Below are 16,377 nucleotides of genomic sequence, written 5' to 3'. Positions count from 1 at the left end.
TCTAGAAGTGCCATCACAGACCCAGGCACTATGCCAGCATCGGCGGGGGATTTAGGCATATTGCTGCAGCCCCATTTTCCCCTCCGCACATCCTGTTCTACTTACAGTCCCAATGCCAAGCCCCTGCATCCATGTCACAGGCCTAGAGTCATTTTGGCGCAAGAATGCTAGAGTCTGTGTACTGTTCCTACTGTTCATTCCCCCGTACAATCCCGGTCCCAGCCGTGCAGCAATGACAGGTCCAGGCCCAGCGATTTCAGCTCTTTCAGCTCTTGACCCACAAGCTTTATTTGACAGGCAGCTCTGTTCTTGCAGCTCCAGCTCCGCTCTTCTGCGGCTTCTAAGGGCAGCATCTTGGTCTGGGCCCCAGCTCTGGAACACTTCAGCTCCTGCCCATGGGGCTGTAAGCCCACCCCACCATCAATATCCCAGCCCCAGTGTGATTTCAGCTGCCACCCAACAATCCCTAGCCACTATGCCAGCCCCTGCCTCCTTTCAATCAGATGCCCACAGCCTTGTTCTCAGCTCTGCATTTCTGTTTCCCTTTTTCATGCACAATCCCAGCCTTGCCATGCACTTGCCCGCCCCACATGGATTTTGTCTCCATCCCTGGACCTGCCATCACAGACCCAGGCACTATGCCAGCATCGGCGGGGGATTTAGGCATATTGCTGCAGCCCCATTTTCCCCTCCGCACATCCTGTTCTACTTACAGTCCCAATACCAAGCCCCTGCATCCATGTTACAGGCCTAGAGTCATTTTGGCGCAAGAATGCTAGAGTCTGTGTACTGATCCTATGGTTCATTCCCGTGTGCTGTCCCGGTCCCAGCCGTGCAATAAGTAGAGCCTGATGCCCAGTGATTTCAGCTCTTTCAGCTCTTGACCCACAAGCTTTATTTGACAGGCAGCTCTGTTCTTGCAGCTCCAGCTCCGCTCTTCTGCGGCTTCTACGGGCTGCATCTTGGTCTGGGCCCCAGCTGAGCAACACTTCAGCTCCTGCCCATGGGGCTGTAAGCCTACCCCACCATCAATATCCCAGCCCCAGTGTGATTTCAGCTGCCACCCAGCAATGCCCAGTCACTATGGCAGCCCCTGCCTCATTTCAACCGGATGCCCACAGCCTTGTTCTCAGCTCTGCATTTCTGTTTCCCTTTTTCATGCACAATCCCAGCCTTGCCATGCACTCGCCCGCCCCACAGGGATTTTGTCTCCATCCCTGGAAGTGCCATCACAGACTCAGGGAATATCCCAGCATTGCCATGATTTTCTGGTGCAATATTTCAGCCGCTTTTTCCACTGCGCACTTTGTGTTCTAGTTGCAATCACAATACTCAGCCGTAGCAGTTATCACAGGCCTACAGTGAGTTCAGGGTACAAATCCTACAGTCCCCATGTCAACCGTACAGTTCCCATACCTGCCGCCCCACAGGACCCCTTTCCCGTCCCTGCTGATTTCAACTCTTGACCCACAAGCTTTATTTCTCTGTTCTTGGAGCTCCCGCTGTTCAATTCTCCAGCTGTGTCAGGTGAAACTGCTCCCGGCCTAAACATGAGGGCCTTGGCTTTGGCTCCAATTTTGAGGCTGCACCTCCAAGTCTAGAAACAGCATCCTCACCCCCATTCCAGCAGTCATTATTCTGGCTCCAGCTTGTCATTTTGTGTCCCATTTTATGGTTACTCTCTAGATCTACCGTAAGTATCCCTTTGAGCAGTGATTGATGCTGCAGCACTGCAGTCCCTACCGTGGCCCCAGTGATTTCAGCTCCAGTCCCACAAGCTTTATTTCACTGCCAACTCTCATTTCACTTTCTGTTCAACATCTTCCCAGCAGTGCCACACAATGCTACTTTTGCTTCTCAGGGCAGGCTCTTTGTTTTAACGCTAGCTCTCTGTGTGGTTTCAGCTCAGCTCTTGAGCCTATGTTGTTGAGCCCCAACACGACAACCCGTCCTGCAGCAATAACTCTCTAGTCCCTATGGTAGCCCTTACAGCAATTTCAGCTGTGACCATTCAGTTCACACCCCAGCACCACATTCCCTATCCCAGCCCCACAGGGGTTGTACCCCAAACCCTACCATATTTCTGTCTCCTCCAGCTCTTCTGCCTCAGCTCCAGCTCCTCAGCTTCCTACTGCCTGCTGCTAAAAGCTGCTTCTGCTTGTCACTGCAGTTTGGGGCTGTTGATAAGGCCACAAATCAGTTACTGTCGTCATTTCAATGTCTGCAGTAGCTGTCCCACCCACCTCCCTCATGGGATCCCGACTTTGGGGACACTTGAGGCCTGAAGGCCAACATCTACCTTCCCCCTCCCACTGTGTCTCAGCCCAGCACCTGCCCAGAGACGCCCCTCACCTCCCTCAGGCAGCCCCAGGGGCTAGGAATAGCCACCAGGCCCCTGGTCCCCCATCCCAAAAGGTGCCCTTGGGCTGGCTCTTGGGCCCTGGAACCCTCTGAGCCCCCACACCCCCAGCCTCTGCTTGGTACCACAGGGCAGGCCCTGCGCTGCAGTTCTGTACCCTTCTCCCACGGCATTTATCCAGCCCCAGGCTTTCCACCACTCCCTATTGTTTTGGGCCTGGCTCCTTGTTCCGCACCCTGGGGCTTGATTTCTCCACTGGTCTCACAACCGGTGTTTCAGCCGCAATACCCACAACCCTTACTGAATTAACATCAGATATCCAGCAAAGAAAAAGCCAAACCAAAAAAATATAAAATAGAATTAAATAAGCAAAGTAATGAAATAATACAACAAAGGCAGAAACCATTCTTACTACAAATAAAAGAATAAAGAAAAAGAAAAAAACCAGCTTTATTCCCGGTATTCCGAACGTTACATTAAATACAGACACCGCAAACAGCTCCTTCCCGGATCCCGATAACAGCAGCCAGTCCCCCCGGCACAACTCCAGCCCCCGCACCAGCCGCCGGCTCCCCCAGTAGCGGCGCAAGGCAGACGCGGGAGTCGCGTCCGTGCTCACCGGCGCTCCCCGGATCAGCAGCCGCGGGGTTCCCATCCCGGCGCAGCAGCGCTCCTCGGATCGCGCACCCGCACATTCCACACCTCCCGACTCCGCCGCCGAACTGACGCCAGCAGCGCCTCAACGCACGCTATTTATGCCCCACGGCCGGACGACCCAGCCAATCACAACCCGAGGCAGCGCCGGCCCCACCAATCCCAGCCCGCCCGTTCCCGCCGCGCTCGGCTCCGCGCGCGCCCCCCGCCCCCCCCCCCCCTCCTTCCCATCCCGGTCCCCTCAAGCCCTGCTCCCGCCGCCGCCATTGCAGGGGCCGAGTCCGCCCGCTCCCCGCCGTCTGCCCGTTTCCCTGGGAGAAATCCCGGCCAGGACCTGAACGGGAAGCTCCCGCCCGCCCTTTCCGGCCCCAACAGCGCCTGCCGAGGCTGCGGCAGCGGGGACGCAGCTCCGCCAGCTCCCAAAGCGGCAAGTGGCGGCAGGGGCGGAGTGCGGCCGGTGCCGGCGGAGCGGCGCCGGGCTGAGGGGCCGAGCCGCGACTGAGCGGGCTGAGATTGGCGGGACCGCCCCCGGATTGAAAGGGCGGCTGTGATTGGACGGGGCGGAGAAAGGCGGGCTGGGATTGGCAGGTTTGGGAGCCGTGAGGCTGCGGCCCGTGGGAGCGTGGGGCGGAGCCCGGGCTGCTCGAAGGGCCCGCGGGCGCCCTGGGTCCCGCTCGCGAGACCCGCCCCCCGTCCCCTTCTCCGGCCCTCTCTCGTGTCCAGGTCCCGGCGAAAAGACCCCCGCAGAGCCCCGACCGGAGCGCCCCGGGCGGGGAGGGGCGTAGGTGGTTGCGGCTCGCAAAGGCAGGCTCTGCGGCAGCAGAGCGGACCGGGGAGCGGCGGCGACATGGTGGGGGGGGGGGGGGGGGGGGGCCGGGGGTGCGTGCAGAGCCCGCTGCGGGCTCTGGACGCCTCTTCCTCCGCAGTGCTTCCGCTTCTGCGGGACTTGGCCTGCCCCGACTGGCCGAGATCAGCACGCTGGCCAAAACAGTTAAGTGCCCGCGTCCCCCTGCCCGCCCTCCGCCTACTGCGGGCCCGCTGCTCACCCTCCTTCTCCCCCACAGTCGTTCGTTGTTATAGGTGATAAAACAATATTGGTTTTCACGTTCATAGATTCGCTTTTTGCATCACAAGTATTTCGATATGGTAGCCACAGAACACCTAATTTATTTCTCACTTATCAGAAGCAGCTAACTTCTTCCTGCCTTGCTCAGCCTCAGGATTAAGAGCAAGAAGTTGACACTGACCAGACAGAAACCTTTGTTTGGAGTTCTGCATCATGTACGAGATGTATGAATATGCAACAAGCTATTGCTTTTAAGGGTTAATCCTCTCTTAATGTGTGTCCTTTTTCAGGCTTATTTTGCCCAGAAAGAGGTACCTGGACTGTCCATAACTCTATGTTTTTATTGTCTCATATTGTCCTAATCCTAATTGCCCAAATTTTTATTACTCTAATTATATTAGTATTTTTATAACCATTTTATTACTATTAAACTTAAATTTTAAAAAGAAGTGACTGGTGTTTTTCACATATTATATCGTAGGCTCCAGCAAAATGTTAAAATAGAGACTAAAATATTTCTATGTAACTAACTCAGAGAATGGTGTAAAGCAATTATTCTGTTTCTTATATCTGCATACTAGCCTTTCCAAGTGATAAGATAACAGTGACAAAAACAGAGCTTAAGCATCCAGGAAGGATTTATTGACTCTATTTGCACTATCAGGGAGTGTGAAACAACAGGATAAAACTACAGGAAGAAATAAAATATGTAGACCTAATTTACAGAATGTTCTGCAGACAAGTCAGAGGTTAAAACCAAAGAAGAGAGTTCCTGGAACATCAAAAACCCAAAGGAACGTTTGAATAATGTATAAGCTAATGAATATGACTGTTACCCCAGCAATGTAACCAGTATATAGTGAACATGATTGTAAGCCACCTCTGCGCTCTTTAGCCATGCACCAAAAGCACCCCAGTGCTGGATTATTTTGTCCTTTTATCCTTTATTAAACTTTAAAATATTTTGAAGAGTGAACTCTTTATCACATCAGTGAAGCTTAAGCTGATCTGCATCCAGGTGCTGTGGGACCTGCTGGGGGAGGCCATTGAGCTAAGTGTGGAGCTACCACAGTGGAGGCCAAGTATTTCAACACTACAATAGCATGAACAGAACTGCTTACTGTCACGGCTCGGCCTGGGACTCATTAATTACCATCTGTCTCTTGCCAGGGATATAAACTCCCTGATAAAACATAAGGTGAAAGCTAAATGGTTGATGTGCTCCATCTTTCTTGGGCTTGGTAAGCAGTTTTTGTTATCAGGTTGGACAACACATACACCAACACCAGAGTATATTTAAATACAGTCTAAACACCAGCAAGTTTATGTATTTCCTTCCAAGAGAACTGCAGAAAAGTTATACTCAGTGACACAGACATTCCAAATACTAGGAGTGTCTTTCATGAGAAAAAAAAAGATATAAGCTAAAAGAACTTGCCTCGATGTAGATTTCATTTAAACTCTGTACAATAACCTGAACAAGCAGGCCAACTTGAAATTTGCAGGAGATATGTCTGTTCAAAAAAAAGTGAAGGAAAAAACTGGGGGAACAGCTGAAGCAAATTAATTTAAAGGTCAATTGTATTTTGTAAGAGTCTCTGCATTTTTATTGGATATAGCAGAACAGCCAGCACCACCACCACTGTGAAAAAGCACAGACAAAACCCCCATGAAATAATAAAAGATACAGGAACTTGAGTGTAGCTAGAAAAAAATAACTTTTAAAAAGCTAATCTATTTGAGATAGGCTCTACCTACAGACTTGTCCAAGGAAGAAAACTAATATTTATTACATCAGATAATTGCTGTAATTATCTGCTGCAAATTGCTCTAAACTGGAAAAAAAGTGAATTTTACATTTCAAATGCTTTGCAAGCAACATTAAAAGTTAATATGTCACAAGACATTGTTTCAGCTACCCGCCCCTTCCACAAAAATCTTTATATCTATAAGCCCTAGTAAGTACATTCCACGGTCCCTCCATTGAAGGGGGCACCTGTAAATTACTACAGTGTGATAAAGAGAAGCAAATCAAGAAAAATGAGACACTAAAGCTGCTATATGTAGCTGTAGTACATAATCACAAATAGCTCAGTAACGTTTTATGATGTTTACTGATTACCCTGACTGCAGTAGTTCTAATCTTGGCAAACTGGCCGTTGCCACCTCTAACAATGCAAGCTTGCAAACAAATGGGTAACCTGGACTTTGTCCTGGTTTTCTATTGGTCATCGTTGCTTGAGACTAACTGGAGTCCAAATACCACCTGCAACCCTTTTTTAGTTCTCAGGAAGAGGCTAACAGACCTCTTTATAGTGCCAGCTTTCTCTTTGCATAGGCAACAAGAACTCAAGCCTCATAAAGCACACGATTAGGTAAATTAAGCATTCAGATGGCCTAAGTATACTCTAATATTAGTTTCATTCCCAAACCCATGTAAAAATACATTCTAAAATAACCTCTTTAAAGGGAATCTTCAAAGTTGAAGACTATAAATAAACAAGAAACCAACTCCCTGCAGACTCAATCAGGGTTGTCAATTCCCAAGAGGTTCTTAGTCCTCCTTCATGATACATTTGATACAATTAGTACATGGTGGGAATATACTGATACATCACTATGTTATTAGAAGTTGTATGTGCAGGGTTCTATCCATCTCCCCTTTCACAGACTTGCTGGCAGAGGTCAGCTACTTCCCATAAAATTTCTTATTCAGAAGAAAGATCAGAAGATTGACGTTCACTTTTGCTCTGTCAAACAACTTCATGACAGCAACACCTTCATACTGCAGCTGCAAGAGATCCTGCCGAAGAGAATGTTCTTAATGAGTGAGGAATCCTCAAGATCTGACAGAGAATATAAAAGACCCTGTAGTAGTACTGTAGATCTTAAGGAATATCAACAAAAAAGTACACAGCGTAAGATAGAAAAGTGAGAGACTTATTAAAGAGCCACTTTTACTGTGTAAAAAATAGTCATTCTAAGGCATTTAAGGTCTTAATTATTTTAAGCAGTGGGTTAAAAAAAAATTACAGAAGAGAACAGAAACAGAAAACCATTCTAAGTAACCCAAATTTCAGATCTAGCCATCTTCAGCCTTGTCATTTGCACAGTAGCCATAAAGTTGCTGCAACATTTAGAACATTTAGGTTTCCTACGTGCCTAATTCTATCACATACTCATGAAACATTACAACATTCCAGGGTCCCTTTCTGAAAGCTTTAGTTGCCACAGATCTCAGGGAAGTGGCTTACAGCACTTCAATCCACGGCGCAAAAAGAAATGCCATTTCAGTCAGTATGCATATGATGTCGAGTCAGTCTCTCAGATGTTTACGTAGGCAGTATTTCTAGTTATACTTTGCTTTGTCAGCAATGCACCTGCACTGATTTTATCTCACGGATTAAATTCTTTCCGCAATCCTGCTCCTGCAGATAACATGGTGGGTAGGTGTGGGCATTTGAGTGGACATGTGTGATGCTGTATCCCTTGTTGCTGTCCTCTGACATAATCTGCTTTATCTGCAAAGCACTACAACAAAGGCATAGTGGTATAGTAAACCATGTGCCTGAGAAGCGAGTGACCTTGGGTAGCCCCATGAACTGACAAGTTTGTGACCAGCTCTGACAGATTAGGACCTCAGCTTACTAGGGGAGTCCTCGAGGCAGCTGTCCATCCCAGCAGCCAAGCTGGCATGGACTAACTGCAATGCAACGTGCTACTGTGCACAATCTGTTTTGAGAGGCCTGAAACTTCCACAACTAACAAACATAATGAAGACCAAGATGGACAGGGAGTGGGGAAAGAAAGGGACAGAGACGCCAGGTGTGAAAATACTGGCATGAGAAAAAGAACAGGGAACCGTTTGGGAAAAGGTCAGCATGCCTGTTCAGTGGCCTAAGTAAAGGCTGACACCTAAGGAGGACACCTAAGAACTGGCAACAAACAGGAAAGTATAGGGTAGCAGAAAGAATACCGATACACAATGACTGGCTGAAGCCATCACACACGAGCCAAGGTGACTGCTGCCACAGACTCCCAAGCTCTCTGCTGTAGCAGGAAATTGTTGAAAATGCAAGTGTTTGTTTTGTGTGCATATGTGTACACATAATTAAGAACACAGACTGACATCAGCCTTTCATTAGCAAAGAAACAAAAAGCAGTTTTGTACATGTTGCATCTGTTGCACCTGCAACAAATGGGTTATTTTTGGGAGCATTATGCGACCGTTTAGGCAAAAAACGTGTCATTGTTATTTTGATAAAGAGACTGTCAGGGGAACTTACATGACACTATTAAATAGGACAGTTCTTACCTGATAATGTAACATAAAGGTTTCCATCTGTACACCCATGAATTTTGCTTTAACCTCAAAATCTCCTACTTCTTCTGTGGGACTGATTTCAAAAATCACATTTTTAAACCTATGAAATTGAGAAATGAAAAATCATAGGGAGGGAATATATGAGATGAAACGTGAAGATAAATTTCTAAGAATTCTCTTCTTAACTCTTTATTCTATTATCCCCATTTGAAATAAGCCCATACAAGCCAAACAGACTCAATACAACAATGAACAGAAGTCTAACAGATTCTAACAGTCCAGTAAATCATATCTTCACACAAGCATAGCAGGAAACAGGGTAATTTAATATAGTTTGCACAATCTAAGCAGTCTACTTTAGTGCTGCACATTCATACCTCATTTAGTGGACCAAGTACAAAGTATGACTCAGAGCTGAAAAAATTCTAGTAGCAGCCAGCTCCTCTATATTCCACACAAGATGTGCCAGCTTCTCAAGGCTAGCAAACTACAGCTGGAAAAACTCAAGCTAGCATAAAGCTGATTTTTCAACAATGGAAGCTATTAACCATAATAACAATTCATCCAAGGAGGTACCCTTCCATAACTGTGGGGATGACAGAGAAGGGGTTAGAGGAAAGAGGATGTCATGTTTAAATCACATTACACTTCTCAATCAAAGAATTGCTTTGCTCCAACCAGAAAAAGAGAAGTGAAGAGTGATCACTATGCAAGGTGCCTTGGCCCTAGGGATGCCAGCCTAGGTCATCAAAGCAACTTTTTCAGCTTTACTAACCAAGTCTAACAACACTAAAATTCCAGTAACAAAATTGCAAGACAATGTGACACAGCCTCAAATAGATCTCAAAATTTCTGATCCTCAACTATCAGCACCTAGACTAGTTCTAAGAAAAAGGCAAGAATTCAGCATACCTATTTTCCTTTTCCTCCAAAAAAGTTATTTAGCTCTGAAGAATTTTAAGTAATAGATACTCACTGGTTACCTTGCAGATCCTCAATCTCTAAAAGCACTCCCTTCTCATGAAGTCGAGCTGCTGTATATTTCAAAGAAATCTTTTTACTGTTTTTGCCTTTCATCTCTCGAGGTTTCTTGGAGACTCTGGGGAAAAAAGACAAACCAAACAAATTAGAAGGTCACAAGTGAAGACACTTTGAGCAGTAAATTTTCAATCCTATTTGAAAGAGGGAATAGACTCAGGATAGCTAAAGAATTATGACTAATGATAGATAATTATGTACTTCTACTAGTCAATTTACCTATAAAGCACTTGTAGCCCAGATCAGATCCTTAATTTTCTACTATTTACCAATAACATTTAAGCAGGATGATGATGACAATAACAATAATAAACAACCAAAGGAAACAAAAAAAACAACCAAAAACCAAAAAAATCCCACCCAAAACATAAACATATGGTACTTCATAAAAAACAATACCATCTCTCATTAGGCAAAATGGGGTCTAATGACAACTGACATGGAGAAAAGCTGAGACTACTCAGAAACTTGCTTGTATTTTTGTTCTGCAAACGAAAAGGGTTCACATTCTCACACCTGACTGGAGAAGACAACATCCTTTTTTTCCTCCAGAAAATCTGATTTGTCTAGCACTATAACAGCTGATTTCATTTGGCATAGAAACGGGGACAATTTGTGATCGAGGGTTTCCTTGTAGGTAACTATGTTATTTTCATTCTCTGTTCATAAGAAGGATGACAGGACAGACTGTGACTGAGCAGCAAGTGCCTATGTGGACAACCACCTCTGTACCACTGGACTCTCTGCATTCTCTTCTCCCAAAGGGACCAAAAAGTCTTTCAAGATTGTCTTTTTGACACCATTCATCGCAAGGACCTCACTCTGTATTTTCTTACTGCTGCTGAGACCCTTTTGCTAAAACCATTGCTGCGGGAAAGAGCTTGGACAAGGAGCTTTGAGCAGACAGCATTATGGTTCTTCTTAGCAACACATGCTTTCCTGTAAGAAGCACCTCTAGGGCCATGGAACCACCGGCTGCAGGTCATGAGGTTCAAGACCATCTAAGGAACCTGGAGGTGTGGAAGTCCATGGACCCTGATGAGATGTGTCTAATGAGACGGGTCCTCAGGGAACCAGTGGAGGAAGTGGCCAAGCCACTATCTATCATGTATGAGAAAATGTGGCAGTCCAGTGAAGCTCCTACCAACTGGAGAAGGAAAATAAGAAAGACGCAATCTGTCTCACCTCCGTGACTGGCAAGGTCCTCCTGGAAACTATGCTAAGATACATGGAAAACAGGGATGTAACTGGTGACAGCCAATATACCTTCACTCAGGTGCCTGGCCGATTTGGTGATCTACTACAGCGGGTTTAATACACCATTTCTGGATGAGGTTTCTAACTTCTTCTGCATTTCTGACTGACAGTCATCTACCTGTATTTGTGGAAAAGCATTCAACAATGTTCCACACAACATCCTTGTGTCTACACTGAAGGATTAGGGATGTGATAGATGGACCGCTTAATGGATAAGGATCAACAGGATGTTCGCACTCAAAGAATTGCAGTCAACAGCTTCTTGTGAGGGTGGTAAGGCCCTGGGACAAGTTGCCCTGGGAAGCTGTGGCTACCCCATCCCAGAACTGTTCCAGCCCAGGCTGGATGGGGCTTGGAGCAACTCGGTCTAGCGCGAGGTGTCCCTGTCCATGGCAGGGCGGTGGGAACCAGATGATCTTTATAAGTCCCCTTAAAACCAAACCATTCTATGGTTCTATGGTTCCAAGATACTTACTTGCCCTTGCTGGCCAAGTTATCCAAGCAGGTCTTTATGTAACTTTTGTAATAATCTACTTGTTCTCCATAAAAAGTAGCTTTGGAGTTCAAGGCACTGTATGTCTGCTGCAGCTTCACTAGCTCTGCCTTTCTTCTCTGACGGTATCTACGCTGATTTCTGATATCCTACAGCACAGAGAAAGACAGGCAGAGAATTAACAGTCATTTGAGCTCTCCAGTGTCAGTCCCAGAGCCACTGAGTACTTGAAACACACCATTTGATTTTGCTTAGTCTTGCTTCATGCAAGGCTTGAGCACTCATTTGCACTTGCCCCAGTTGAAGTGTCACAGCTTTTTTTCTGTGATGACTATTTGTGGAACTAACCAACTCTACAAATTGCACCTTCTGTGGCTTTCTTAAACTTCAGTTCTGTTCTAGTTGGAATGACTAGATTGTGCACTGAAAGCCCATGATATAAAAGCAGCAATTTTGCTAGCATTGGAAAGTATCTTACAAATTGAGCGCAACAACCATAGCAGCACACAGACTTCATTATTTTTCTTTGTTAGGCTTTAAGCATCACTTGCCTTATTATCTCAACAAAAAAACAGTACATTCATTGACTGCTACTGTAATTTGTGACACATATTATCTATAATGCAATTAATTCTTATCAAATCCTTAAAGGTGATTATTTAGTTGGTTTACTTAACATTTTCCAAATAGTTTTTCAGAAAACAATGTGATATAAAATATATTGTCACTGTAGCAATACACAACAGTACTGGATCTCTTTTGTAAGTTTTTCATAGCCCCCCCCTTATCATTTAGGGATTGTTTAATGGGCTCATTTAAATCAAAATAACAATCAGGATGTCTTAAGAGTTATGAGCAAAACTTCTTTGTGTGAATAAGCTTGTAGAGGCAATATTGAATTAGTGAAATGGAGCAGAAGAACATATCACACATCAGGATCTCCTTTCCAGGCTATTAAGTTTTTTCTTAAAGTACCTGAGAACCTGGCAACACAATCATTTAGGGGAACAGAAACATATAAAAATAAAGGACTTTCTACACGCCAAGAGGTGGAAATGCTGCAACAAAAGGCATGATTTTTCTCTATAAATTAGCTATTAAAAACTTTACTCTCCTTCTGAAAACTCATGCCAGTTTCACAAAGCTGCAAAACTCCACTATGATTACTAGGAAACCATCAAATGGTATACCTTTGCAATGTCATTGATTAGTTCCTGGTATTTATTTTTGGCATTCACTGGCCCCAGTTCTGTCAACTTCTTTAGGCCTGCCTTGATTTTTTCTTTCTTTTCTTGGAGATTCAAGTTGCCATCTTCCTTTACAGAGACAGATTTTTTCATCTTATCAGGAGTTTTAGCATCACGAATGGCCCGTTTCTGCATAGCTCTATGATGCTCTGCTTCCTAGAAGAAAACAAAAACCTGCAAGTTCATAAGCAGATCAATTGCAAGGAGACAAAAAGAAGCAGAAACAGATTGTCTGATCTCTGGCAAAACACAGGATAAAGACTTTTGCTTGGCAATTCCCATACTGACTCGAATGAACACATTTTGATGAACACATTCTACACGTGGGAACCAGGAGAAGCCTACCTATCATCTAAAGTGGTCTTCTACATAAACAGTTTCTAGCGACTGCTGCAGGAGTAAGATTCACACATAAAATTTACTCCCACTGTACACCCTCCTGATTATCATAACACCTTGCTCCATCAGTGGAGACAGCCTCACTGTAATACCTAAACAAAGAGTCCCACATATATCTAGATAGATGATGATTTCCAAGTCTAAAACCAGCACAGACAAACAGCATCATACTTGCTCTGAGGTAGCTGAAGTTTCCAAAATTTCAGTCAGCGTCTCCCCTGGTTGGAAGCGGATTACATCAACAATTAAACGTTTTGTGCTGCAAAGAGATCAAGAAGAATAGGAGAAAGAATTTTAAACAGAAAGACCTTTAATACTTTTCTGTTCTGCAACAATACCAGTGTACTGATTTATTTAAAGTCAGATTATTACTAGATGAGCACTCAGGTAGTCATAGGCTAAACCAGACCAGAACCCTGAGAAGCACTTTATTTTTTGGACAATGCATTATTGGAAACTGGTTCCTCGAAAGGTTCCTCTCTATAATATGCACAATTTGCTCCCCAAAACTCCTTCAAACAGCAAGGAGGCTACCCCATAAAATGGAAGGTAGCCCCAGTACTGCCACATGGACCACAGAAACTGCATTCAAGGTGAAAGATAAAACAGGTAGCAGCCACAGCCCATTTGTGCAATCAGAAAAGCTCTCTAATATTATCCATCCATAAGCATGCTTCAGTGATCTATAACAGGTATCAAAAATCTCACAAGGATTACTTTCTTCTGTGGGCGAGAGTCAGGTAGATCTCAACTCCAGCCTGGCAATAGACAGGGTCATTTCTTTGATTTGAGCTGAGATTTAATCACAATCAGTGTCCATCCTGAAGCACTTCTGTCCTTAAGCCACACAATGAAACCAAATCTCTGCAGTCTGGCTGGAATTACTTTTGGAACCACACAAACTGCATCACATGTGCACCTTCCTCATCATCCACAACTTAAATGACTACCAGTGCAGCTGGTAAATCTTTACTTTTGAAATCAATGTCACCTTTGTCTAATGGGTAGGAAAATACCAATGTATCTTTTAAGAAGTCCGGTTAAAGTTACTGGAGACAAAGTTTTTGGAGACAAAATCTTCTTGTGGGAGATCACTTGTCTGCCTATGCCAAGTACATACTGACCAAAGATTTTTCAATTAAACTATCTAGCATCTGAGCAGGAATGCATCAGAGGAGGTAAACATGCATTTGAATGTCAGGTCACTGCTCTGTACATCTCAGCAATAGGAATTTGCTTAAAACTAGCCAAGAGTCACTGTCAGTTAAAAGTTTTCCAGAATAAAGATTCTGGCAGTAATAAAACCCCTGACAGTCCATTGCTCTCTTTCCATTAGGTTATAAGACCTATGCTTCTCAAAAAGGCTATTAGTCTTCATCAACTAAAAGTCATGCCACAGCATGGAAAAGGACATGGCTACAATCTCAGTGTATTTGGAGTAACAGTTCCCATACATTTCCTTAAATTATGCTCAATTGTTTCATTTTCACATGCCAATTAACTGGTAAACTTCCAGTTGCTCCTTCTTTTGAGTAACGTACCAGGTAGTTACCCCCTACTTACTTCAACAGAATTGTCCTTGCATCCATCTCTGCATTCTCATCATCAGGAACGTCAAATTTATTAGTGAGTGTGAGGGAAACCTCAGTCTTTGCTAGCATTTCCCTGTTGGGGTCATTAACATTGCCAGAACCTTCCCCTGCCAAGCAGAGAGAGTTTATAGATTAAATCACATTCTTTACCTTCTTGACTGTTAGGACTTTGTAATTTTTCCCTGCATAACAGACACAGAAAAACTAGACTGTTTCCTGTACTGTCCAAAGGACACTTCAAAACCCAAACCAACTTTTAAAGACATCATTTTGAATATATCAGACTTTTCTTGAATATATCAGACTATATCTTGAATATCAGACTTTTTCATAACAAATCTAGAAGAATGCACTGGCCAGAAAAGCACCATAAAATCACCACTTTGTATGCCTTAAAGATTCACATGCATTCCACACTGTATCTCAGCATCTCACTGAGAAGAGTGGCTGAACTGCCAAAAGTGGAAAACAAAAATGTGATGATGCCCATATGTCCATGTCCTCATCAAAATGCATGTTTCAAGCTAAGAGGAAAGAGCATGTTAGCAACTGAGCTTGTCATCATCTCTTGAACAAAGTAGGCTATCCCATCAAAAAGAAATTTTCTTGCTCTAACTGCACATGAACTTTGACCAGAACAATAGTTCGTACCTTTCCTCCCATTTTTTAAAGGGCTGCAGAAAGATCTGACATATTAGCCACAGTGAAACAATGCACACAGGAGAAATAAAATGGGGAAGGAGGGCAAGTTCTAGCTAAACCTATGGTCTATGCTTGTTCAGGTAATGCCTCTTACAGTTCTTTGCCAGCGCTTGGAAGAAAATGTGCTTGCAATCACTCCTTTAGAAGGTTCTAATCTTTCTGATCAAGCAACTTCAAGGTAAGTGTTTGCTGTCAGAGCATCCTCTCCAAAAACTGGGCCAGGTTTGCCTCCCTCCCCTCTGCTAGACTAGAAACTTCAAATAACTGCAACACAGAAACCAATGAAGGAGAAAAACTTGTGCATCTTTCCAGTATGTGTTACATTCTGATGCAGTAAACTGTGTCTCAGGTTTCCAGAACAGTTTCACAGATTAGTAGTGTTAGTTGCTTTTTTCCCCCAACTAGAAGAGGATAAAAATATATTTTCTTTATGGAAAATAACTCTAAAGGAGGGGAAAAATGTTACCTGTCCACATGCCAAAGACTCTTAAAGGAACACATGCTATTTAATACATTTATTACTGCACTCCTCTGAAAGGAACACAGATCTACAGATCACAGAACCGACAGATCTCCAGTAAGGACGGATCCTTGCAAAGAAGCTGGAACAGGGACACAAGCACAGAGAAATGGCTCCAGTGTAATGGAACAAAGAAAATATGTCAATATTCATCTGTTTTCTAGAAACTTCTAGAGTGGGATGAGGTGAGATGGGTGGGGACAACAGAAAGAAACCCTATTTTTTTTCAGAGCAGTACATTATGCAGAGAAAAACATACTGTAACAAATCTGCTGCTTTTTAGAGCATGCCCTCCCGAAGGACCTCTGATGATTTCTTACTGTTTCCTTACTGCACTTTAAGTCATTTCAGGTAATATCACACATTACGTTAGCAGAATAAAGTAGACCACCTATTAAGGACTCAATTGTAGGAACCTCTCCGAGATCATCCAGCAGCTCGTGAATTGGATCATTGTGCTCAGGAGCAATTGCATCTTGATGGTCTAAGAGCAACTAGATGAATAGAAAAAAAAAACAATTATGTTTTAACAATACATCCTTTTCTAGACAGTAGAATTTCATTACTTTAGGCTAGTATCTTTTAGAAAAAAATCACTGAACTCCAAAGCAGCAATGTCAATATTCAGTTCTGCATCAATATCACATACTCAAATGCTTCCCAAAGGAACTTACTGAAGCCATACCTAAATTATTTGATTCTATAAACCAACAAGCTCTCACAAAC

General features: G+C 44.1%; 1 protein-coding gene across 2 annotated transcripts in view; it reads right to left on the bottom strand.

Annotated features, from left to right (window-relative positions):
* Positions 1-4,699: 4,699 nt before the first annotated feature.
* The window catches only part of IQGAP1 (IQ motif containing GTPase activating protein 1), a 54,384-nt gene continuing 42,706 nt past the window's right edge, over positions 4,700-16,377 (bottom strand). For both annotated transcript variants that reach the window (XM_064388414.1, XM_064388415.1), the window contains 8 exons: positions 16,043-16,145; positions 14,401-14,536; positions 13,009-13,096; positions 12,382-12,594; positions 11,174-11,340; positions 9,380-9,502; positions 8,395-8,503; positions 4,700-6,882 (listed from right to left, as the gene is read on the bottom strand). In XM_064388414.1, coding sequence (XP_064244484.1) covers positions 6,769-6,882; positions 8,395-8,503; positions 9,380-9,502; positions 11,174-11,340; positions 12,382-12,594; positions 13,009-13,096; positions 14,401-14,536; positions 16,043-16,145 — 1,053 coding nt within the window. In that variant the 3' untranslated portion in view covers positions 4,700-6,768. The remainder of the gene's footprint in view (positions 6,883-8,394; positions 8,504-9,379; positions 9,503-11,173; positions 11,341-12,381; positions 12,595-13,008; positions 13,097-14,400; positions 14,537-16,042; positions 16,146-16,377) is intronic.

This window comes from Passer domesticus, chromosome 14, assembly GCF_036417665.1.
Source record: "Passer domesticus isolate bPasDom1 chromosome 14, bPasDom1.hap1, whole genome shotgun sequence".
Classification (NCBI taxonomy): Eukaryota; Metazoa; Chordata; class Aves; order Passeriformes; family Passeridae; genus Passer; species Passer domesticus.
The sequence above is the reverse complement of the archived record's forward strand: the minus strand, read 5'-3'. Positions and strand labels throughout refer to the sequence as shown.